Source organism: Venustampulla echinocandica (genome assembly GCF_003357145.1).
Source record: "Venustampulla echinocandica strain BP 5553 chromosome Unknown scaffold_6, whole genome shotgun sequence".
Classification (NCBI taxonomy): Eukaryota; Fungi; Ascomycota; class Leotiomycetes; order Helotiales; family Pleuroascaceae; genus Venustampulla; species Venustampulla echinocandica.
This window is the reverse complement of record NW_022474211.1, coordinates 1449170-1472303: the sequence shown is the minus strand read 5'-3', so window position 1 is coordinate 1472303 and position 23134 is coordinate 1449170. Positions and strand designations below refer to the sequence as shown.

General features: G+C 47.4%; 9 protein-coding genes across 9 annotated transcripts in view; 5 read left to right on the top strand and 4 right to left on the bottom strand.

Annotated features, from left to right (window-relative positions):
- Positions 1-856: 856 nt before the first annotated feature.
- BP5553_07897 (uncharacterized protein) lies at positions 857-1625 on the bottom strand (the record flags this gene model as incomplete). The annotated part of the gene is made up of 3 exons (XM_032016520.1): positions 857-1220; positions 1336-1393; positions 1463-1625. The coding sequence occupies 3 exons, from the start codon at positions 1623-1625 to the stop codon at positions 857-859; spliced, it is 585 nt and encodes a 194-aa protein (XP_031867751.1).
- A 971-nt stretch (positions 1626-2596) lies between these two features.
- On the bottom strand, positions 2597-4559 carry BP5553_07896 (uncharacterized protein; the record flags this gene model as incomplete). The annotated part of the gene is made up of 2 exons (XM_032016519.1): positions 2597-2754; positions 2816-4559. 2 exons carry the CDS (start codon positions 4557-4559, stop codon positions 2597-2599), a joined length of 1902 nt encoding a protein of 633 aa, XP_031867750.1.
- A 1442-nt stretch (positions 4560-6001) lies between these two features.
- Positions 6002-6846, top strand: BP5553_07895 (Uncharacterized protein; the record flags this gene model as incomplete). The annotated part of the gene is made up of 3 exons (XM_032016518.1): positions 6002-6115; positions 6265-6496; positions 6584-6846. The coding sequence occupies 3 exons, from the start codon at positions 6002-6004 to the stop codon at positions 6844-6846; spliced, it is 609 nt and encodes a 202-aa protein (XP_031867749.1).
- Positions 6847-7456: 610 nt separating this feature from the next.
- On the top strand, positions 7457-8230 carry BP5553_07894 (Uncharacterized protein; the record flags this gene model as incomplete). Its single annotated transcript, XM_032016517.1, has 2 exons — positions 7457-7639; positions 7691-8230. The coding sequence occupies 2 exons, from the start codon at positions 7457-7459 to the stop codon at positions 8228-8230; spliced, it is 723 nt and encodes a 240-aa protein (XP_031867748.1).
- A 1616-nt stretch (positions 8231-9846) lies between these two features.
- Positions 9847-11040, top strand: BP5553_07893 (uncharacterized protein; the record flags this gene model as incomplete). The annotated part of the gene is made up of 1 exon (XM_032016516.1): positions 9847-11040. The coding sequence occupies one exon, from the start codon at positions 9847-9849 to the stop codon at positions 11038-11040; it is 1194 nt and encodes a 397-aa protein (XP_031867747.1).
- An 870-nt stretch (positions 11041-11910) lies between these two features.
- On the bottom strand, positions 11911-12951 carry BP5553_07892 (uncharacterized protein; the record flags this gene model as incomplete). Its single annotated transcript, XM_032016515.1, has 3 exons — positions 11911-12557; positions 12610-12795; positions 12855-12951. The coding sequence occupies 3 exons, from the start codon at positions 12949-12951 to the stop codon at positions 11911-11913; spliced, it is 930 nt and encodes a 309-aa protein (XP_031867746.1).
- A 1703-nt stretch (positions 12952-14654) lies between these two features.
- On the top strand, positions 14655-15719 carry BP5553_07891 (uncharacterized protein; the record flags this gene model as incomplete). Its single annotated transcript, XM_032016514.1, has 1 exon — positions 14655-15719. The coding sequence occupies one exon, from the start codon at positions 14655-14657 to the stop codon at positions 15717-15719; it is 1065 nt and encodes a 354-aa protein (XP_031867745.1).
- Positions 15720-18835: 3116 nt separating this feature from the next.
- On the top strand, positions 18836-21848 carry BP5553_07890 (Beta-glucosidase; the record flags this gene model as incomplete). The annotated part of the gene is made up of 9 exons (XM_032016513.1): positions 18836-19039; positions 19089-19185; positions 19237-19416; positions 19470-19665; positions 19723-19767; positions 19825-19916; positions 19964-20151; positions 20265-21563; positions 21624-21848. 9 exons carry the CDS (start codon positions 18836-18838, stop codon positions 21846-21848), a joined length of 2526 nt encoding a protein of 841 aa, XP_031867744.1.
- Positions 21849-22520: 672 nt separating this feature from the next.
- The window catches only part of BP5553_07889 (uncharacterized protein), a gene marked incomplete at both ends in the record, with an annotated part of 4412 nt that continues 3798 nt past the window's right edge, over positions 22521-23134 (bottom strand). The window contains one exon of the mRNA XM_032016512.1: positions 22521-23104. Coding sequence (XP_031867743.1) covers positions 22521-23104 — 584 coding nt within the window. The remainder of the gene's footprint in view (positions 23105-23134) is intronic.

Sequence of the window (23134 nt, the reverse complement as noted above, 5' to 3'; positions counted from 1 at the left end):
AAACCCATTGCTTTCATTGTGGAAATAGACGGCCAGTTTATTCTGACGCGGTGTAGATTTAATTGTCTTGCTGGGGGATGCCGGTTCAACTGCCTCCGAAGCCGAAGTCGATGACGGTAGTCGTGCCAAAAGTACAGAGCCAGACTGAAGAAGCTCAGAAGCGCGCGGTTCCAGGAGCTCTATTCTAGAAGGTGTCGGTTGCGGTTTTTTCCGACAACCACAGCTAGCTGTTGAGAATAGTCGCCATGTCGGTCATCACGTGAGCGAACCGAGGTCGAGGCAGGCTGCGAAGTGTTCTCACCACCTCATGCCACTTCACGCAGTCCTCGGAAGCGCCGGGTTGAGTTGGTGCAGCTAAGGTTGATGTAGTTGCAGTCGCAGTTGAGGTTAAAGTCGAGCTGGGTTTAGTAGTAGTAGTAGGAAAGCCGGATTTCGCTTCCACGCAGAGCTGCCCGTAGCCGTCATTTGTCAGTTGGCTCCAGATACCAGTGTCGCATAAGGATCCAATCCATGGGTTAAAGCTGACCGGCTGTTGCTGGATATACCAAGGATATCGGGGATCATAGAGCAGTTAAAGTTGGCTGTAGAAAGTTAGTCTTGGATGTACCAAATCAATAAATGGTAAGGCTCGTGGGTACCTTTATCTTGAGCACGGAAATTAGTATAGCAGGTACAATCTAAGGGCTGGACTAAAGTCGCCGGTATCCGCGTAAGGTTTGCCGGTACGCAGTAGGCGAGTAGATAAGTAATATTTGCTAAAGGAAAGAAACAAAGTCAGTACGAGGTACTGAACATGGACTCATTAAAAGGGAGTTTCCGAGGGGTATTTCATATATTGCCAATACTTTTGTCTAGTCTACCACTTTTGGATATAATAACTATTCCCAAATTGCAGCACGTAATACCCCAATTGCAGACTCGGGTTCCACTCTATCAATTCTTGGAAAGTAACATCAGTATATTGCGCCCAGTCATCGTATGAATTTGCTACGGCCAGATCTGTTGATCTTAAAGTAGCATCAAAGGTATTCTCGTAGAGATAGTAGTTGATAGTAGTACCAGAAGTAGTCGGATTCAAAGTAGCCGTCGCCACGGGACTGGGAACAAAGACGGTCGCGGTTGCAGGGCAAGCAAAAGTTGTTACTAACGTGGAGGTTTTATATCCAGGGTAAGATGCGATACTGCCCACTGCTTTTACACAGTAAGAGGTGTCTGTATAGCTGGTCTGGTTAGCCTACTTAGACACAACAATGTCACAATATTTACCGGAAGACCTGATATAAAAGTTCAGAACCATTTCTGAGGACAATAGAATTTGCATTCTTGAGGACTCACTTATCTTTGAGACATGAAAGACTCGAGGTGTGCAGATAGCGATCAGCCAAAAATGTCGCTAGCAACAGAACAATTAGCTTCGATGCTTTATTTGGAGGGCGAACTTAACAGTCCGTCGACAACTTACGTGGATAAGCGACAGAGTTTAGAACCATCACGTCTAAAGACTTTGTGCATGCTCCCGAGATAGACGTCCGAAGTTTTTGCAGAGCAGCTATACAGGAGCTCTCGCAAGGAGTGCTAAGTTGCTCGCTAGGTAGAATCTTGACGCATGCACCTCTAAGAGCCATGTGTAAGTGATCCAGTCTGTGAGTTTGAATTTAGATAAACATACTCTATTCTAGCATATCGCGGCAGCCATGCTAGACAGGAAGAAATTGTGGTATTCGCGGCTACAAAACAGCCATTACTTAAGCCCAGCGTTTCGTAAGGGGATATATATCCATTAAACTGCTAGCCGTAGACTTGGCGAGTAAAGGCAATGACTACAATCTAGGAGAATGACTTGGAGAATGACTTGGAGAATGACTTGGCCATCTTTGGAAACTACTAAGAAATAAATATAAACGAGTAGCGGGTCTAAGAAGGGCTAGGAGAATCAATAGTGTTCAATTATGTTGAATCGACCCCAGATTTCGGTGTACATAGATATTAGCGGGAGCGCAAGATATTAAACGCGCCTAAGCCGAAACTCTCCATCCTTCCCGAAGGCAAAGTGTAAATCGCATGAAATATTGGCAGCGGCTATGGGAAATTGGAAATGCTACATGCTTGTCTGCAATTTTATTGTCGAATCTAGATGCGAGTAGAGTTCGAAGAAAAAGTTGTAGGGCTTTAGATGCTAAGGAGCCTGCAGGGAATAACTGCCAGGTACGATACGTGCAAGAAGGTCATAATTTTGGATCAATTGGCACGACGGCCGGGGTCTGTATATAAAGCATAAACTATGCCAGTGATGTTTATTAGGGCGCCACAATCATTTAGAAAACGTTTTGCAAATGTTCTATATAGATACGAGCACAGCTTAGTGTGAGCATCGCCTAGTCCGACCATCGCCTAGAACCCAACCTAGAAAACCACAGTAGCCGCTTTCTTCTATCCTAACCAAGAGTGACCTAAAAATTGAAATCTAGCTTCTAGAAATGGCTCCCCATCTTTCATCGGTCATTACAGACTGATCTAACCTTTTTCTGTCTCGAACTGCATAACTTCTATCCATATGGCCATATAATCGAAGGACGTGGGGGAAGCGGCGGCAGGCTTATACGCTGACGCTAGCGCAGTAACTTGGGTTATTCGGTTGTACACAGACCAATAGTTCCTGTGCTGTGTACGTTAAGTCGCTGTGACTACAAGTCGAAGCCTGGGATCCAGTATTATCGTAGCAGGTCCCGGAGTTATTATCCGTGTCCAACCAAGCTATTGAAACAGTCGTTAGCAATCACTTTCTGTCCCTGTATAGAAAGGACACATTTCTTACTCCATTGTGTACTACTGCTTTGCGTAAAAGTAAAGTTAAGCTTTGGCAGCCCGCAAAGATCCGCGGAAAAGTCATTTCCAAATGCATAGATGAGGTCAAAGTCGTTGCTATCCTTAAGTACCGAGAAAGGTGGGATCTGATCGGCAGCGGACTCGGTTTGTTCCTCGGCAGGATGAGGGAACGCTCCTCCCCACCAGGCCTTCTGGTTTTGGGCTATTGTGCCACATGAATCCTGGGCGGATGGGACAATCTCAAGTGTATCTTTGCAGGTGGCCGCGCTGCACCTAAGCGCGACGAGATGGAATCCTGTGGGGCCGGTTGGTGCAGTACTTGTTGTTGTTGTTGTTGGCGGTGGCGTTGGTGGTGGCGTTGTTAATAGTGGTGCAGAGGACAAAGGACTTCTAGATGTTGAGGTCGCTAAAGTAGATGCAACACTCGAGGTGCTAGACGCCGAACTTCCAGATAAACTTCCAGATGAACTTCCAGAGGTGGGAACAGCGAGGGACGACGAGACTGAATCCTCTGTTGGCCACAGAGCCAATGGGTATGTTGTTCCCGAAACGACTGTGCCAGCGGCGGCACGCTCACTGAGGTATACTGCGCTGATACTTGCTGATGCGCTCAAAGGACAAGCACCCACGGTTGTTGTTGAAGCCGTCGTTGTCACATCGCATCCCGTTGTTGTAACCTTGGACGTTTCACAGCTTGCCGAACCGAATGATGTCAATAGCGCCGTACTTGTGACTGAAGTGCAGGTAACGTATAAATCATATCCGGTGGTAGTGCTGGTACAGGAGCTCGACGACGATTTTGTATTTGTAGAGGCAGAATTGGTAGGCTGGCTAGTAGGCTCTGTTGATTCATAAGTAGGATCCCCAGCCGAATCCAACGTAATAGATGGCATGTTTGACGAGAATCCTGGAGGCGGTTCGACTCCAGGCGGGGGAGGAGGCAGGATGCCAGGACCTGTGATGCCGGGAATAACAAAGCCAATACCTCCAACACCTCCACTTGGAGGACAGAACCAACAATTAACAGCGGGAATAATTGGCCATCCATGTGAATCATGAGTTGCCGACGACACTCCAGATGTTGTAGTAGGTATCACCGTACTCCAATTTATGACAAGAGTTGGAGGCGATGTGATGCTAGAGGGTAGGAGAGTCAAGATTTGGGTACTTCCACTTGTAGTCACGGTCGTTATAATTGGTCCTGTTGAAATGGAAGAAGACCGCAAGGAAGATGAGGACGATCCGGATGACGCTGATTGAGATGTAGTTGCTGAGGCTAACGTGGTTGCTGGCTGAGATCCAGTTGATGATTGAGACCCTGTCGACAAGCCCGATGGCAAGGATTTCGACGATGAACCAAAGACAGTAGCTGTGTCATTTTTTGATGTGATTTGGCTCGATGAACTCGTGAGGGGGCTTTGGCTTGAGAAGCTTCCGCTTGAGGTGGAAAGGCTGCTGGCGGGCACCGTGCCCGATGGACTCGTACCGGAAGAGGTAGGAATTGTGCTCGAGATGGCAGAGCTCCGGATACTGGAAACGGCCGCACCTAAAGAGACGGGACGACTAGCAGTGCTCCGGAGGGAAGTGAGAGATGTTGTGTTTGGATGGATAGCAGAGCTCCGGATACTGGAAACGGCCGCACCTAAAGAGACGGGACGACTAGCAGTGCTCCGGAGGGAAGTGAGAGATGTTGTGTTTGGATGGATGGCAGAGCCCGTAGCTACTACACCCATGGCGCAAAGAAGCGATATGACCCACAAATGGGGCGTGCTGTGTAACATAACGAGAAATTGTCGGATGGGAAACGCCGAGGTAGAATTGGGCTTCGTAGGAGAAGTAACGATGTGGACTCAAGTCTTGATTTCAAGAGAATGGACGATGTTTGACGCGAATTGCTGGATCGCAGAGTTGTGTAGTGTTGGTTCGGAGGTGGATTGAAAAAATAATAATTCAATCTACGACGATCGTTCCGTCAAGGCAGTATAAAAGAATGAAATTCAATGAGTGTGTGAAAAAAGGGAGAAGAAGGAAAAAAAGGATTGGGTTTCTCGGGAGATGTAAAGATGTATAGGCGGGAATGAATCATGCTCTTGTAGTAGGGAAAAAAGATGATTGTAAATGATATAACCTAACCTTAACTACTCAGAAAGCACAAAGGATGAAGGATGAAACGGTGACTGCAGCCACTACCCACATATTATAAAATGCAAAAGAGTAGTCTTTGTCGAAGTAATTTAAATCTTCCGCTATGACTTTTGTCGTCCCCGGCCAAGAGCTCCTCCTGTAGGAACGGATTGTCATGTCAGCGGGAGGGCCATGGCGCTACCTTGTTAGGACCATTAAGTCAGCGAATAAGCCAAAGTAGTACCTATAAGTAGATAATAGTCAAAGTCAGGGTAACCCAAGTAATAGATTAGAACAATCAATTAATTACAAGCATACAGGCCAACTGGCCGGTGATATAGGCCTGGCTTACGGTAAGCCTAGTTCATTAACACTAATCTATGCACATATTTCTAATACTCCCCTATTAGTGATTAGGCTTGAATATTCATAATTCGGCTTCCAATTCGGTTAACTATACCCATATTTTAGAGTCAATTGCCGACTGTATTTGAGTCCTAGCCTAGGCCTTATTAACTCCCGTAATAGGCCCATTCAAGGTGCCTATAGTGCCTACGTCTCTTGAGTAAGAGTTTAGCCACCCGTACAAGCGTATTCTAGCTTGTAGAACGGTACAAGAGTGCCCCTAGCTTTACTAGCATCTGCCTGCCTGTATTCCAATGTGTGTATTCGTAACGGCAGTGCTTCCTCTACTGTAATTTGGGTAGGAGCAGCATTCCGGTCTTTCTCAGCCCGTGCGTCAGATCTACAGCTTACTTCGCTTGCGTTTTAGTTTACACATTTTAATTTAATTTCATCTTCATATTCAAGGATCAGCTCCCTACTCTTGCCCTTGCCACGGTATTTATGGTCTTATTTATTAACTAATTCTGTTTCAGATCCAAATTTAGCAGGTGGATTTAATTCAGGATTCTGATCCGCCGCCCTCGCCCTCTTATTTAAGCCGCTTGTCCTGCGTATCTTTACTTCACATCAATACACTCATACCGTTTTTTCAGTCCTTACCATTCTTTCGTTTCTCTCCATTCTTTCGCTCGCTCACTACATAACAATGTTTCCAAGTGCGAAGCTCTGGACGGCTTTGACTTTTATCGTCTCTGTCACAGCCTCCTCCTTGGATAAGCGCGGGTCGAGTGTCATTATTGGTTATAGAACCGTCAGTGCAGTACGTCGAGATTTCCAATATAGAGGTCGTGTTTCACGAGGGGAAATGCATGATTTCCGCTAGCGTGACCGCGCCCAGTCCTAAAATCGCCTGTCCGCTCATGAAATAGGAACTCAGCAGATAGTATTTTACTAACATCTATCTCGTAGGCACAAGCCCAAGGATACAAAAATGCTGGTAATACTCTGGCATGGTCTGAATCCCGAAGCTCTGATCAGCTAGGAGAGGGTGTTTATATAAGCCCTAGAATTGCGGATTGGCCCGGTGCTTCTACCAACTGGGACTGCGCTATTCTCGCCGACTCAAACGCCTGGAATCTAGTCAACAAGGCATGGGTGCCCGCATCCGACGGCTGTACGCCGCTATGGTGGAAAATAGGAGGTAAGTGAATTGACAGAGGAGCTGTACAAACTCTTCTGCAACCCCTCTATTCTTTGTCTGTCCTGTACTAACATCTTGTCTTCACAGATCCCAACAGGCCCGCATACCTGAAAGCACTAGGCGGCTCGTCGTTCACACCATCTAATACCGCGCTGCTGAGTCGGATTGATGGGTTTGAACTTCTGCAGCTATTAATTCCACCGCAATTGCTCGGTGCCAAAGGTGGGTTGAAAATCAGTGTTCAGTGCGCTGCGAAGACGGACACGGAAGGCATTGCAGCCATAAGTATATACGGTGATGTCGACTGGAGTAGCTGGCTCAACGTTAAAGGCACTGTGCAGATAATATAAAGAAAGATCCTTTGAGAAAATGAGAGACTTAGCCGTAAGAAGATTGAATTGAGGTCGGAGGATTATGTTAGCTCTCTGTTCCGATGTGTCTGCCAATTAGACTTTTACAGTTCGCTGGCTCATTATAGGATTGATCAAGATAAAGCAATATATAGAAGAGTTACTTATCATAATAAAACTTAGTGAAATCGCGAATTAGCAGACACTTTAGAGCAGAGTTCCTACAGAGTTCTATGTACAGGCCATAGAAATGATGAAAATGGCACGAGGGAACGCGACTTTTGCTGTGGAAGATGCATTCACTCATGTGGTGCTTAGTGCTTACTGTGCTGTGGTGTCATGTTGTCGATCTCAGCTTGTGAAGGATTAATAACGGATCAGCGATGGATCAATGAGAGATCAATAACGAGGGGATCAAAAGGGTGATCAATGTAAGGATCATGTAAGATGTAAAAATGGACAACAGCTAAGCCTCGTTACGGAAAGTGATGCGAGTCATCTAACGTTGCGGGTGGTGCAGGGGCGTATGGGTCCTCGCCTTTTCTACGCTAACCATATTCTGCGCGGCAGCAATTCCTCAGCAGCCAGGCCACGGCGCCTACACTCTAGTATGCGACACCAGTATGCAACAGTTCCTCCACTACAAAAGAAATATATCTTGACGCAAAACCCTTTTAACAACGATATCCTCGGCATGAACGAAGCACTTTGCTCTATTCTTTCCGGGGAGGATGAATGGTGCTTTGATACGGAAGGTAGGTCGATCAAATTCAACAAGGACGGTACTGGCGAGGTGTGTATGTCCCTTACCATGTCCCTGAGATGATTGCTGACTGCCTGAAAGTTATGGTGCCGTTGCAATTTTAACTATTGGATCGCTGCAGAGCTTGAGTGGAAGAGCATCGAGCCAGTTGACTGCGTTGAACCACCTGGCCAGATCGTCGAGATTGCGAGTGCCACCCAGAACAAAAGCCCTCATCTCCTTGGGCAGCTCGGCCTCGAAATAACTCTCGCCAAACGGCTGCCACGACGGGTACAAACCTCGGATTTGTCAAAAAGCACCATGATTAACGAGCTTGGTCTCACTGATGATGCCTTTCGACGCAAATCATATACTATCAGAATCGAGAAAGGCAACTTCACAGAACCTTGTTATATCGGGTCCTCGAGCTCGCATAGGCCAAGGTTCGCACTTCGTCTAGTATTTGATAAGTCGCCGTATCCTCCACGATCTGAGTGGAGGAAGCCGGATGGGGGTCCAGATGGAGGTCAATTTTGGGATCACAAAGAATTCGTCAGTCGAAATTCTCCGGAGCTGGAAAAGCAAGGAAGAGCTATGAACGACATTCCTCCAGCAGGCTGGAACACCTGCGCAGTCTCCTAGTTGTCTGGGTCTGTCTGACTATAGGGAGATTGTGCGTACTGGTCCTGGTATTTCGTCTACCACGGCTATCAGGTCGAGACACACAGTCAAGGGATACGTACCAAGGAGATGACTCCGATCTATACCTGAGCAATGGTCCGGGCAATGGTCGATTTCCCCGTGCCGGCTAAGCCATTAAGCCAGAATATGCACCGCCCATCTTCTCCATCGGCCCAGTCGCATACCTCTTGTAGCAGGTCAACTCGAGTTTTAGGAAGGCAACTGGGTTCATCTTGGCGGTTGACTGAGTTGAAAGGCGCTTCGATGGCATTCGGTAAAAAGTCGAGTAGATCTTTGTCAAGTCCTTATATTAATTAGCTCTAGTCTAGCTGACTATGACTAGGTAGCAATTTAAATAGTATGATTACCGAGCTCCTTCCGGAGCCGTCTAAATGCGTTCTTTTCCCCTTCGCTATAGATAAGCGGTATATAGACGTTACAGATACCTAATAACGAGTACGCCCTATCTTCTTCGCGTGTAGTCTGACGGGATTTCGCCTATAATAATCGGTCCTCGATGGTGAATTGAGACAGTGGCGTTCCTCGAAGCGCTGGTAGAGGGATTCCTGTTATCTCGTGGATTTGCTGCTCTAAACTTCTCTTATCTCCTAGGCGGTTTCTTTCCTGAGAGAAAAATTCAACCGAGCTTAGGCTCGGGGCCAGCAGCTCCTGGAGGGTCCAGCCTCGAGTAAACCATTTACTTACCCGAAATGCCGGTTCCCAAGTATACTTAGTGAACGAATCACTTGCTTTCCGCTTCTTTGTTGACACATCTGAGAGGTAGACATAGCATTTGGCCGCATTCTGATACCAGCGAAATATAGAGTTTATGGCTTCTGTAAGCCTAGCACTGCTCGATTTGTCGATACAGCATGTGTCAACCCAGAAGTACTACAAGCGATCGTGTCTAGCCTGATCTCCGCAGAGCCGGATCTTGTCAACCCCCGCCTTGCTTGTTCCATTCCCCTCTATTATGTCCTTGAAGGTGACCTCCTCCAGTCCCCATCTGTGTGAAAGTATCGCATGTCGGGAGATCTTGTCAAAGTAAGGTGCCGGTGAATAGTTTTTGCAGGGTCGATATGCATGTATTCGTTGCGGTAGGAGTACAGGACCAGCCGATCGTGGCCAGCCACAGAAGGTCATTGCGGCTGTCTGGACAATTTCAAAAGAGCCATGCATCGTTTTCTATCATTGAGACCAACCTTGTGATGAAGCAAAATGTACATTAGTATGTAGGTACCCTGCTGTACACAACGCAAAGGTGGGTGAGAATTAAGGTGGAATATGGCTATAGTATTTGGTTCGGCGGTATTGACAAAATTGCCAGCAAGCGGCGTGCATACCCCAGAAACCTGTACGCCAATACTGGAAAATCGCCATACTCCCACAGAAAGTCTCTGCAAAAGCTTCACAGCGTATGCCACCTCAGCAGCCAACTATGTCAAACCCCTAGACCCTCAAGCATCCAAAAAGCCTAACGGGTTGATAGATATTGCATTCCGCAGGATGACGGGGACCGAAAAAGAGCCCTGATTAGCAAAATGGGACTTATATACTCCTGCGCAACGCTGACAGTAATGGCCGCTGCAGGGGAGAACCCAGAGTACGGATTACCAGGTGTTGAGACAACGAAACGGAAATACACAACAACAATACAAGTTGGCTCGAAACGGTTTGCTATATCGCGCGATGTGCGGCGTGAGCTTGCAGCATCGAAGTGGAATCGGGGCTGGACGTACCAAGAAACCTTGCTCTCTCGCAGGCGGCTCGTGTTCACGGACAGCCAGTTCTATTTCCGGTGCCGCGCCATGCACTGCCCGGAGTCGCTTTCCTTCCCTCTTCAACCGATACACATCTCCACCAGTGAAAGATTCTCGGAGAAGCTCAGCCTCTGGAAAGCATTCCCCAGTAGGAGCGTGGGCAACGATCTGCTAAGCCCCATGAGTCGAATTGCGGAATTTATTCATCGCGACCTCAAGCTCGACGAGGATGCTTTGAATGCTTTCCGGGGTATCGTTGAGGAATTCGGGATGTCGAAAAGGCCAGTACGTTTCCTCAGTGGGGTCCATTTGGCTCCTAGGGAATATATAATCGGACCCGGGCTAGATAAGGCTGGTGACACTTCTCAGCTGGTGCTTGGCTTGACTTGTGGAGATACGGCGTATTTCAGTTTCGAGAGGAGAAGATTGACTCGCCGTACGGGTTTCCCGAGCTGGTCCTGGCTTGGTTGGAAAGTAGAGGTTGCTGAACCAGGGAAGACCAAGCCTGGTCCGGAAATAGGACTATTCGGCCTTACATCGACAAACAGTCCAATTTACAGCAGACGTCCTGGAAGTTTTGAGAATCACCTTAATGTTGGGGTCGAGTTACCTGACAGGACGGTGATTACCTGGGAAGGCAACGAGGCACTTATCCAAAGCAAATTCGACAAAGGGAAAATCCCAACACATCTACATGTCAAAGGCTGGACATTTGATCTCGCCATAAAACGGGGGACTTCTCAGGACGACTGGGAGGTGTCCTGGCCAGAACCTGCCGCACAACGAAAAGACTATAAGCCCCTTGAAAGATGCTGCGATGTCAACCTATCACATATCGGACTTCTGAAGTTTCCGCCAAGGTCACCTTGCTTATCCTCTGCAGCACCGCACATAAATTTCCTTACAAAGTGCGTCTGCTCATCAAATATTCAGAGGACATCAAGGCGTATGAGCGAATCGGCATCTGCGATCTTTCTAACCTTCTGCACTACAGTGGTGGGAGGATGGTGAGCTCAGAAGCAACGGTAGAGGAGAGGTCACCAACACACGCAACGCTTGGCCACTTGCAACTAGTAAAATCAGAAATCCGACTTGGCTGATAGAAAATAAGAGTGAGAGATATCTCGTAAGCAGGTCACGATGCCCCACGGTGCAGTACTACGAGTACTCTACGTAATACAAAGCCGTGAAGGATCAAGTCGACGGCGAGGTCCTGTACGCGCGAAGGGGGAATCCGGACGACATTGCTATTAAGAATTCAGATTTTACTTTATAATCTATAAATATTAAGATTTTAATGTTCTTAAACTTAATTTTGAAGTAGCGACCTTGGATACTTAACAGTGGCGTCCACCGAGCTTGGCCGCTTCGGGAGCCCGTAGACCGGATCCTGTGCCTTCCGGACAGATCAACAACCGAGAGTCGATCATGACTACGAGTAATCAGCCAATAGGAATGAAAGGCCAGTAGTGCACGCTGTTGGCCATGACATAGATACCACCTCCATTTTATGGACAGCAGCTCTACTTGCTGCTACAAAGTACTGTTCACCAAGTAAGACAAAACGCTGATTAATTTTCTCATCATTGGGATTACAGGGTACAGTGACTCAGAACCCTATCAGATATTTGAAACTACGAATCAGAATTGGAGGGGATTATTTATAATAAATGGGATTAAATTAAACTGTTTTAAGTACAAGCATCGCCTGCTTGAAAAATAAGAATGACTTGAATGAGAAGCGATCGCCACACAATTGTTCGAGTTGAAGTACCTGGGATTAGACTCGCACCACATACTTCAAAGAGTGAGCCGCAAAGGCTCTAAAAGAACTCTGGGGTTATTACTTGGTGATCTGTCATGATAGTAAACTACTGCGTCTTATCTGTACTGGGGGAATTGACGAACCTCAATTAGCGCTGGGCCAGCCGCTGTCGTGTCATCTGTGACAGTCTCGTTGCAACTTGTGAGCACAGAGTATGATTGACCGTAGAAGCCTTTGGGAATAGTAACGGAGAAGCCGCCAGAGACTGGAGTTGCCGCGACGAAAGTGGGCCCAGTGACTGAGATAAAAGCGGCATAGATCGTGGCGACACCGCTAGCAGGCTGGAGGGTGTAGCCGGGGGTCAAGAGGGTGACCACGCTGCCGGATTTTATAGGCATGGGGGTAGAGGGGTCGAGAGTCAGCGCAGGGAAGGCCTTGACAGGGAGCTTTGGATTGCTAGCCGGGCAAGAGGTGATAAATGCCGCGGCGATGGTATAAACTTCGTCGATGGTCAGAGGTGTGTCGAATGGCTGGGCAAAAGGAGACTCTTTTATGGATGAACGAAGGTACGACGAGTGACGGGCCTCGACAGTGAGAATGGAGCCGGCTGCAGTAAGGTAGTCCTTGCTCAGAATATCGGCAGCGGCGCCAAGGTAGGCACTGACACCAACGCCTTCTAAGACTGAAGCAGTGGCCACAAACATGTCAACGTCGGTGATGCCGAAAGCGTAGGTGCATTCCGCAACAGGTGTAGCACCAGCCGCTGTAGAACGGTTAGTTTCGAAAGTCCAAGAAGTCTGTCAAGAGCAGCCTACCTGTCAAGGCCGTTGTCAGGAAGTCGACATGAGCAGTCTCGTCACTAGAGACCCTCATTATGTTTGCATAGAAGGTTGCGTCGTAGCCAGCAGCTGCGAATTGCGCTTGTGTAAAATTGGCAAGGCCCTCACGGTAGAACTTGTCCTCAAGATGCTCGAGGGTAAGAGCATAGTTGAGAATATCGGCTAATACAGCATGTTAGGACTGTTCGTTGTAGTTCGTGGGAAGGTAATTGATGAAATACCATCAGTGATAGCGGGTGCCTGGCGCTCGGTGAGAGGTGCAGCAGTGACGATGCCGACGGCAGTAGACACAGCGATGATGGACTGTGAAAACTTCATGATGAAGGTAGAAGATTGACTGAAGATGAGAATGACAAGGGTTTTATGGGATAGTAATTAATATATTCGTGGGGAATGGTCGGAGTATTATAGATGAGTAGCCATAGTTTTAACGAGGCAAGAGCGACGAAGAAGGGGCCGGTAAAGGAGAGAGAGTGGAAAAGAAAACAGGGATTCCCCAATGGCATTCTCGGATAGTGGTGTATCCGTGCAATGTAGGACGTCATTATTTTTCTTTTTTGAATTCCATAGTCATTTTAGCTGCCTAAGGCGCTATATAGACACTACTATTTATAAGATTTAATTACAAATTATACTTTATCTACTTTCTTTTTACACTAGTATTACAACGTGAGTAAAATCCTTACTATTACTTTTTAAGTAAGTTAAATTTACTACTAGTACTTTTATTTATCTTCTTCTCCTAAGTATTAGTACTTTTATTAGAGTTAAGATTACTTATTTTATCTACTTTAGTTACTTATTTCCTAAGAAGATATTAGCTTTTATTCGAGAGTCTATTATTATATTAACTTATATTAATACTTAGTTCTATTATTATTAACTATTATGGTAAACTACTACTTCTCTAGCGATTTCCCGGTGTCCACACTACTTTGCCTAGATGCTTTATCGTGACTGCGTATGCCGAATTTCATGGGCAACTTATCTTTAGGAGTTCCGAGTCCCTATAGAATGTTACCTATAGAGAAGTAATACGGAATTATTTTACTTACAGTGTACCACCACAAGTGCCTCTTGCCCTTTACTTGCCTCTACTCTATCCCTCTCCAAATTCTGCAGCTCAAGTAGAAGTAGCGCACGTAAGGTGAAATTTGTATCATTTCCGACGGTACGGATATGCTGGAAAGAAATCTGAACTATATTTAAGGCTCTTCAGCTGATCCTCCGCGTTAGCTGGAATAGGTGTTGAGCAAGCTTCTGCGCATCTAGTTCATAGACTAGTTGTATAGAGATTTTAAGCTCCTCGACAAAATTTAAGTCCATTTGCCCATGTGTTACAAGCACAATGCTCTTGTTATTAGGGAGTATCTTTGCAATCTGTGGTTCTATATCGTCAAGACGACATGTTTCTCATTGTCTAACGAAAACTTTTTGAGAAGCTAGGTAGTAGTATTTAGAGTAGTTGCACTCTAATCCTTCAATCTTCATTCCACATTGGGTTGGTAGGCATGGCCGCTTCTACTCAGGTGCTATTCACCCTCCGCTCACCCTCCGCTCAGCCAGCTCACCTGTGCTATCTGAGCAACCTGAGCAGTACCCACTTAACTAATAAGGCTAGATTTTGGCTTAGGGTGCATTATGTTATTTTGTTAAGTTTTGACAATTATCCCTAAGAGCCCAAAAAGGCTCCCAAGGATCCCGAAAAGGGCGTTAAATTATTCCGAATACGTCGTTTTTACCGAGGGTTCTGCCACAATATGCAACATACCATTCAGTATATTAGCCTATGCAGCTCTATTTATTCTTATCTATATATACTTCCCTACCTCGTATAATAGTTCTATCCTACGAATATGACAAACTCGGGATTTTCGAAAACTTTAACAACACGTTGAGTTCTTAATCCTCCTCTACTAACTGGAGTTTTACTTGCACCAGTCCAATACAATTCTACCTCGTCGATAATGCTTCGAATACTTCTCTTTTTACTTCCACTCTGCTCTGCATCTTTGCGTCCAATGCCTACTGGACCCTACCAGTTAACTCTTAATGTCTCCCAACTCATCGATGCCTCTCGCAAAGACCCGTGGGGCAAAGACACAGTCAAGTATCGCCGGCTGATGATATCACGTTTCGACCCACTTCCTCCCAACACTTGTTATAGGAACGAAAAAGTGCCATACATGTCACCAACTATCTCAGCAGCTATGGACGGCATCCTTACTCCCTTCGACTTTCCAGCAGGCATCTTTGGGTCTCTCGATATGGTCGTCTGTTTCCAACCAGACTTTTACAAACCGAATAAAACTTGGCCAGTCGTCCTGTTTTCTCCAGGATTCAACGCTACTCGTCTTATGTACTCAATGCTAGCACAAGAAGTTGCAAGCCAAGGCTACACCGTTATTACAATCGACCACCCTTTCGATACAAACGTGGAATTTCCAGATGGGACCATTGCTTATGGCGGGAATGTGAACTTCTCGGATATCAACTCTGTATATCATGCTCTTGACATTAGAATGAACGACATCTCGTTTGTACTCAACACCTTGGGCATCCAATACAACGCACCACCAAACGCAAGCGCGTTAGGTTTTGGGGGCTCTTTTGGTGGAGCTGCTATTGCTGCAGGAATGCTCAACGACACACGAATTCGCGGCGGTGTGAATCTCGATGGAGAACTATTCGGTGGAGTCATTAACGCGGGACTGGGTCGACCTAGGATCAATCAATCATTTATCCTTTGGGGAGCTGACGGCCATAATAGCTCGAGCGAGCCTGAGTGGGGATCGTTTTATCAGAACCTTAAGAGAGAAGGGATGTTTGAAAGAGAATTTGGGTTGCTAAATGCGTCACATATTACGTTTTCGGACCTGCCACTAGTTGTTGATGTTACTGGGATTAGGACAACTTTGTCTGCGGAGAGTCAAGCAGTGGTTGGATTTCTCCCCGGCAAAAGGGTGCTACAGATTTTGAGCAAATACTTGAGTGATTATTTTAGGTTTGTTTTGCGGGGAAACGAGGGGGAGGGGCTGCTATATGGACCAAGTAAAGAATATCCCGAGGTCGTATTTCTGGGATAAAATATGAAAAGGCATTGCGTTCAGGCTCCGAAGCAATCTGAGTAACACAAAATTCAAATGCCTAGCATTAAAAACGATTTGACTTAAGGGCTTGAGGAGACATTGATAAGAAAGGGTATTTAAGAGCCCAAAGACTTTCTGACTTACAAACAAATGGTGCATTGCCACAATGAAATGATGTAGGGCAAACCAGGTAATATGAGAGGGATTAAGAATATAAGCTCTGCTCTAAATGTTTAAGTTAACGTAACTTGATAGAAGTCTAGCGTTTATAAAAACCGTGGAAAGCTATTAACCTCGCTACACACCGTCCCATTGATGGCTTAACGTATACCGTGGTAGAGGTCTGCCCGGGAAATAATGCGAGCTATTGCGGGAGCACACTTAGCCAATGCTTCAAGTGACGTGGGATTCCGGATCTGACAGGCAGCCCAGAGGTAAGACTGCCAGGCATATCGCCCATCGCATCTTGGAGGTTCATTAAGAGGGCGATTCGATCTGGACTAGGGAGGTTAAAACCTTCCATCGTCGGCTGGCTTGAGCGGGTTGATTCCATGTATATAAAAAAGATTAAAATACACCTCGACGAAACATAAAGATGTATTGAGAATTAAATATGGCTTCGCGGAATGAATGAGCAGGTTTTCGACAGCTCCTAGCAACCTGGTTCCTGGATTGGTTAAGAAGAATGCGCAGCCTGAATTTTGAATGTTGGATACAGAAAAAGAGGTTATACGAAAAGCAAGTTCTTAATTGGCAAATTGCTAAAAACCACCAACTTGGGGGCCGCAATGGAGGAAGCATGTTTACTCATCCGAATGTCTGTTTTAGAAAGCGCTCCCACTCTTGTAGCTTGCAGTTCCCCTCCTGCTGGAAGCCTAGAATCATGCACATAGAAAAATACGGACAAGTCTCGCTTCGCCGGGTATACTTTGCTTGCTTGGTACTGTACCTGATTATATATTGCCTCCCGGGTATTGCATACATGTTCGTGCCAATTGCATTCCCATGCGTTTTGCGTTCGGGGCATGCTCTGGGTTTTCGTGCGTCTTGCATTTGTGTGTGTTACTAGAATAGTCCAAGTCGAATATGTATAGACTAATGGCACCCGCTACTATAATTTTGTTAGATATCATCATATCACCAACACGCCTTCAAGACAGCAACTGAGGATTTGGTCTCCGGGAGCTCTTCCGTGATACCATGTACCCCGCTTAGCAAGCAATCACAAACGGTGGTATTAAAAGTGAAGCCAAGAGTGAACGGTAATTGCGCTAACCGTCGGGGAGAATACAGGCGTTTTTCTTATTTGATTACACGCCTACCTCGTAGGCATTCCGTACACCACCTTCAACTGCGCCTGGACTCCGCAGCTCTTAGCCAGGGCAGAGGATCAATTAAGCTTAAGCTTATCGGAGTAGCTGTTAGATGCGGATATGATGACGACAAAGCGGTAAACTACTAGACAAAGTAGCCTAGGAGTTAGGACGCTTCACGATGCACGGACAACTGCAACGTACCATCTTTCACCCATCTATTCCCCCACCTATTACCTATTATTACAAGCTCGTATCCAAGAGACAGGGGCAAAATGGGCAAATGGGCAGATACTAAGATACTAATATACCCCGCATCACGTGAACCCTGCCAAATCAACGCGAGTGTGGAGATGGATCGGGACAATTTCGGGCCTACTGGGCGCCCTTCGATCCCCCCGGACGGCAAGTAAACAACTTTAAAAGCGCCACGATGAGCGTTTGCTTCCGGGCTTCCTATTTCGCTATTTCTCTGTTTACTTCTCCACAATTCGTTCATGTGCCACGCCGGTTCTTCTTCTGTACGGAGCACTCCGTAGTAGGCGATATGTATAGTACGAAGTACAGACAGTACATAGTACAGTACAGTACCTAGGTACAATAGCTTGGCCTGTTCCACTTTCTTAGTCGCCCTTTATAAGCCTCCGACGATCGAAATTTCGCTTCATTTTACCGCCATTCTGCCATTGCCAAGAGTATATCTGGAGCCTCGAAGGGCCGGAGAGGGAGCCATTTGGACCCGAGCGAGAGAGTACCTATGTACCGAATACAGTACTTCGTACTATGTACACAACAGCCTGTCGCTGGATTATTCACGGCGCGGATGGCTTCCCGGCGCCGTTTGGTGATCCACCGGTGACACGGCGCGAGGTAACTCCTAGGCATGCATGCAGATATTAGAGTACTATACTCGTACAGTACTTGGATTATGCAGAGCAGCACAGGGTGAGGGGCGGCCAGAGCCCGGCGACAAGATCCGAAGCATCGCAGATGGAGATGGAGGTGGAGATGGAAATGGAGATGGAGGCGGGGATGGACGAGGAGTCGGAGACTTGGAGCTTTGAAGTCTTGACAGACTAGATGAACGACGCTATATCAACTCTCTCCGCGTTCCCAAGAGACAAGAGCCTCTCGGTCCGAATGCCCACGATGCTGGCACTTGTTGGCGTTGCTGACTTCGTGGGCGTTTGCTGTTTGGTCTGGTTTGGCGCGTGAAAGGGACGGCGGAGGGAATGCGTCCACATCGACATACTCGGCCATTTACCGAACCCCTGCGCTCGTCTGCGGCTCCAGCCTGTCCCCGACCCCTGAGCTTGGCTCCTTAGCTTCTTAGCTGTCTTATTATTGTGAGTCTGGGGCTGCTGGAACCCCTGAACCCCTGGATATCGGGAGACACTCTCGACTAGGGAGCTCTGGTGAGTGACATCAGAGAAACCGCCCGTTGGGGATTTCATCCGAAATGCTGGGGGAACGGTTCACGAGCTTAGCATCCCGTATTGCCGGGGCCAAGATAGTCGGATGATGCTCCAGGATGCTGCGTGGTTGCGTGGTTGCGTGGAGGGGCGAACGCACGATGCTGGGCCCGCGGCTCGATACTGGTACAGCCATGACAGCCGTTGGGAGGGGACCAAGTCGCATGGTAATCAAAATTGCGATCTTTCACGGTGCGGACTATATAGTCCCGAGCTCGGCTCCCAGGGATTTCTCTTTTTTTTCTTTTCCTGTCACCCCTCTGTCCCGTTGCTCGATCCCTCCTACTTCTTCGCCGTCAATTGAGACGTCTGTTGAATTGTATTGACAATGCTTTGGGCGGCTTCCCTTGGTTCAGCTGTGGCATTGGCAGCCCTTGCCAGTGCCCAGCATGATGGCGACCACTCCCCTCCAAGCTACCCTTCGCCGTGGATGCGAGGTGGAAATGGCTGGCAAGATGCCTATATCAAAGCAAAGGACTTTGTGAGCCAGCTTACCTTGTTGGAGAAGGTCAATCTGACAACTGGCGTTGGAGTAAGTACTACGTATCCGTACTGAAGATCTAGTCCTAATTATTTTGCAGTGGGAAGGAGAAGCTTGTGTCGGCAACACTGGATCCATCCCTCGTCTGAATTTCCGAGGTCTCTGCCTTCAAGACGGTCCTCTTGGGATCCGCTTTGGTAAGTTACCCTGACCCGATAAATGGTTCTTGGTTCTGAGCAAGCACCTAGCGGACCAAAACTCTGCGTTTCCGGCAGGCGTCAATGCAGCTGCGACATGGACTACCCGCCTATTCAAGACTCGCGGGAATGCAATGGGATCGGAACATCGTGGCAAGGGTATTGATGCACAACTTGGACCCGTCGCGGGTGGTCTTGGTCGAGTCCCTGCAGGCGGACGGAACTGGGAAGGTAAATCGAGCCTCCCATAATATGCCTGAAAGTAACTAACATCCCATTACAAGGCTTCAGCCCTGACCCGGTTTTAACGGGAGTAGCCATGGCAGAAACGATCAAAGGCATTCAAGATGCTAATGTTATTGCCACTGCAAAGCATTTCATCATGAATGAGCAAGAGTTCAATCGCGAGGCTTTAAGCGATGGAACACCTGCTTACTCGGCCAATATCGACGATAAGACCATGCATGAGCTCTACTTATGGTAGGCAGAATATTCGTCGGCTTGTGGCGCATACCGTAGCTAATAGCATCTCTCTAGGCCTTTTGCAGATGCTGTTCGTGCTGGTGTCGGTTCCATCATGTGGTAAGTGTTATCTTGAGCTCAAAACTTGATATTGTGGTGCTAATATGTCCTTTGAAGCTCCTACAACCGCATTAACAACAGCTATGGTTCAGAGAATAGCTACACCCTTAACCACTTACTCAAGAATGAATTGGACTTCCAAGGATTCGGTATGGGTCCCTCCTATCATGTAGAGCCAACACTAAGTGATGTTTAGTTATGAGTGATTGGTGGGCTCAACATTCCGGTGTCGCGTCGGCTTTTGCTGGCCTCGACATGTCAATGGCTGGAGACCAAAATTTGGGCTCGGGCAACACACATTGGGGATTCCATCTTACGGAGGCCGTCCTCAATGGCACGATCCCGCAGTGGAGACTTGACGATATGGTTGTGCGGATTATGGCAGTAGGTCTCTCCCCGAGCTGCAAGGTCTTGGCGAATTTGACATGACCTTGTCCCGGAATATGGTCTCAAATAGGGTCATGTTTTGGTCAAACATTAAACTAACATAAAACCAGGCATACTACAAAGTAGGTAGAGATACCGCTAGAGTTGATGTTAATTTCAATTCTTGGACCAAAGAGACGTTCGGTTACCGTCATGCAGGAGCCAAGGAAGGTTACGAACAAGTCAACTTCCACGTCAACGTCCAAGGTGACCATGCCCGTCTCATCCGAGAAATTGGCGGGGCTTCTACAGTCCTGCTGAAGAACACCAACAACGCCCTCCCTCTCAAAAAGCCAAGCAGCATTGCTGTGATCGGTGAGGACGCTCATGACAGTCCCGACGGCCCCAATGGATGCGATGACCGAGGATGCGACAAGGGAACGCTTGCAATGGGATGGGGCAGTGGAACAGCAAACTTCCCATACTTGATCGCCCCCGTCACCGCACTTAAGGCGCAAGCCGCAAGGGACAAGACAAAATTCACAAACGTTAGCGACAACTATGATCTTTCCGCTGTTACGGCCGCTGTTACTGGTGCGGAGGCAGCAATCGTCTTCGGCAACGCAGATTCAGGGGAAGCTTATATCACCGTCGATGGTAACCAGGGAGACCGCAAAAATTTGACACTTTGGGGTGATGCTGATGCACTTATTGCACACGTTGCATCAATCAACCCGAATACTATCGTTGTTCTTCACACCGTCGGACCAGTTATCGTTGAGGCTCTCAAGAACAACCCCAACGTAACTGCAATTCTCTGGGCCGGTCTGCCAGGCCAAGAATCCGGCAACGCCATTACCGATATTCTATATGGCGCCCGCAACCCATCCGCAAAATCGGTCTTCACCTGGGGCAAGAAGCGCGAGGATTGGGGCGTAGACGTAGTTTACAAGAAAACCTCCGACAACCCCCAATTGAACTTCAATGAAGGCGTCTTCATCGACTACCGCCACTTCGACGCTAATGAAATTGAGCCCTCGTATGAGTTCGGCTTCGGTCTCTCATACACCAACTACAGCTACTCCAACCTCCAGATCGAAAAGAAAAGCCCAGGGCCATACGAGCCAACTCTGGGCAAGACGGAACCTGCGCCCACATTCGGCACCATTGATATGGACCCGGCAAATGCCCAATTCCCACCGGGATTCCATATTGTTAATAAATACATCTATCCCTTCCTCAATGGAACAGCCATCCCCACTGGTCTCCCCCAGACCTTCCCCAAGGGAGCAAACGACAGCTCATCCCAGCCCAAGCTAGGAGCTGGTGGATCGGGTGGCGGAAATCGCCAACTGTATGATGTAATGTATACAGTCACTGCAACTGTCACTAACACTGGCGCTGTCAAAGGAACCGAGATTCCTCAACTCGTAAGCTCCCCTTCCCATCTTAACAACCTATCTCGCAACAAGCGCTAACCCAAGCATTAGTACATCTCCCTCGGCGCCCCCACTGATCCTAAAGTCGTCCTCCGAGGCTTCGACGACCTCATCCTCGACCCTAAGGAGTCCCGAACCTTCAAATACGATATCACCCGCAGAGATATCAGTAACTGGGATACCGCCAGCCAGAACTGGGTTATCAGCGAGTTCCCCAAGACCGTGTATGTCGGTGCTAGCTCGAGGAATCTACCTTTGAGCGGGAAGCTGAGTTAGTGGTGGATGACGGATATGGAGTGAAAATAGCCTGAAAGAGGAACCTCTGCATATAATTTATGTGATGAGATGAAACGAATATAAAATAAAAATAATGCTTTTGTTAAGCGGATGCGCTATATAAAATGATGTGTGACAAACCCTCGAAGTAACATTTTCTTTAATTGTAACGACAGTGCTCCGATTAAATCAAGTAAACGTCCAATTCAACGAAGCATAGAAATTCTCCATCCCATCTCCACCTCCGATCCAGACGAACTTCGGGCACGTGACCAGCACCCCCTTTCTCCGTCCTATAGGTCTCGAGTATCCCTTTATCTTTTGGGCCCAGCCTACAGATCCAGTGCTACAATCGATATGCTACCCAGTGGCGCGCATTCGATTCATGGCTTGCTTCTCTGATATCCCCATATTGTTCAAGATAATAAAACGAGAGTCGATGCCAATGCGGCTACATTCATGTCGTAGTGTGTTAGGAAATAGAATAGTTGAACTTCGCCGGCTTCCATTTTTGCTCCTCATATATAAGCCCTCCTATATATCCCTTGCAACGAGGCTGACTAGAGTTTGCGAATTTTAGTAAGGTTTCTGTTTTCGGTCCTGGCAGAGAAATTGTAGGGAATGGTAAACCGTACCGCATTGTATTAATACCGCCGCTTCTCCTGCTCCATCTTATTTACTGTCAATATCTGTAGTAGCACCTCGGTCCTCTTCTTCATCGCTTGAGTGCCTTGCTTTCCAATTCCGAAGACAAACCAACATATCTGGCTGCTCATCGCTCTCTTGCATTGCTACCCAATCCTCGAGAAAGGAGAGCATACACCTCCATTCAGATTTCACTTGGGGCCCATGTTCGTCATTTTCTAGCCGTTCCAACAAATCCTGACATATCGATTTCGAAATGCCGCTGTCCAAAGAGTGCGCGCCAACCTCTAGAAAGACTTCTACTCCACCCATCCAGCCACTAGAGCAGGCAGCTCCAAGGGCGGAGCCGTGTGTTGGACTGTGAAGGTTAACATCTGCGCCACCCCGAAGTAATAGGGGAATCATATCGATGTTGCGGCTCGGACAGTGGCACATTGCTAGCAATGCATTCCCATATCTTCCACCTTGGATATTAGGGTCTGCCCCTTTATCAAGCAAGAGGCTAGCTACATCTATTGAGCCACAATCACAGGCGACTTGTAATGGAGTCCCAAAACTTCCACCTTGGATATTAGGATCTGCCCCATTTTCAAGCAAGAGCCTAGCCACATCTATTGCGTCATAAGTACAGGCAACTTGCA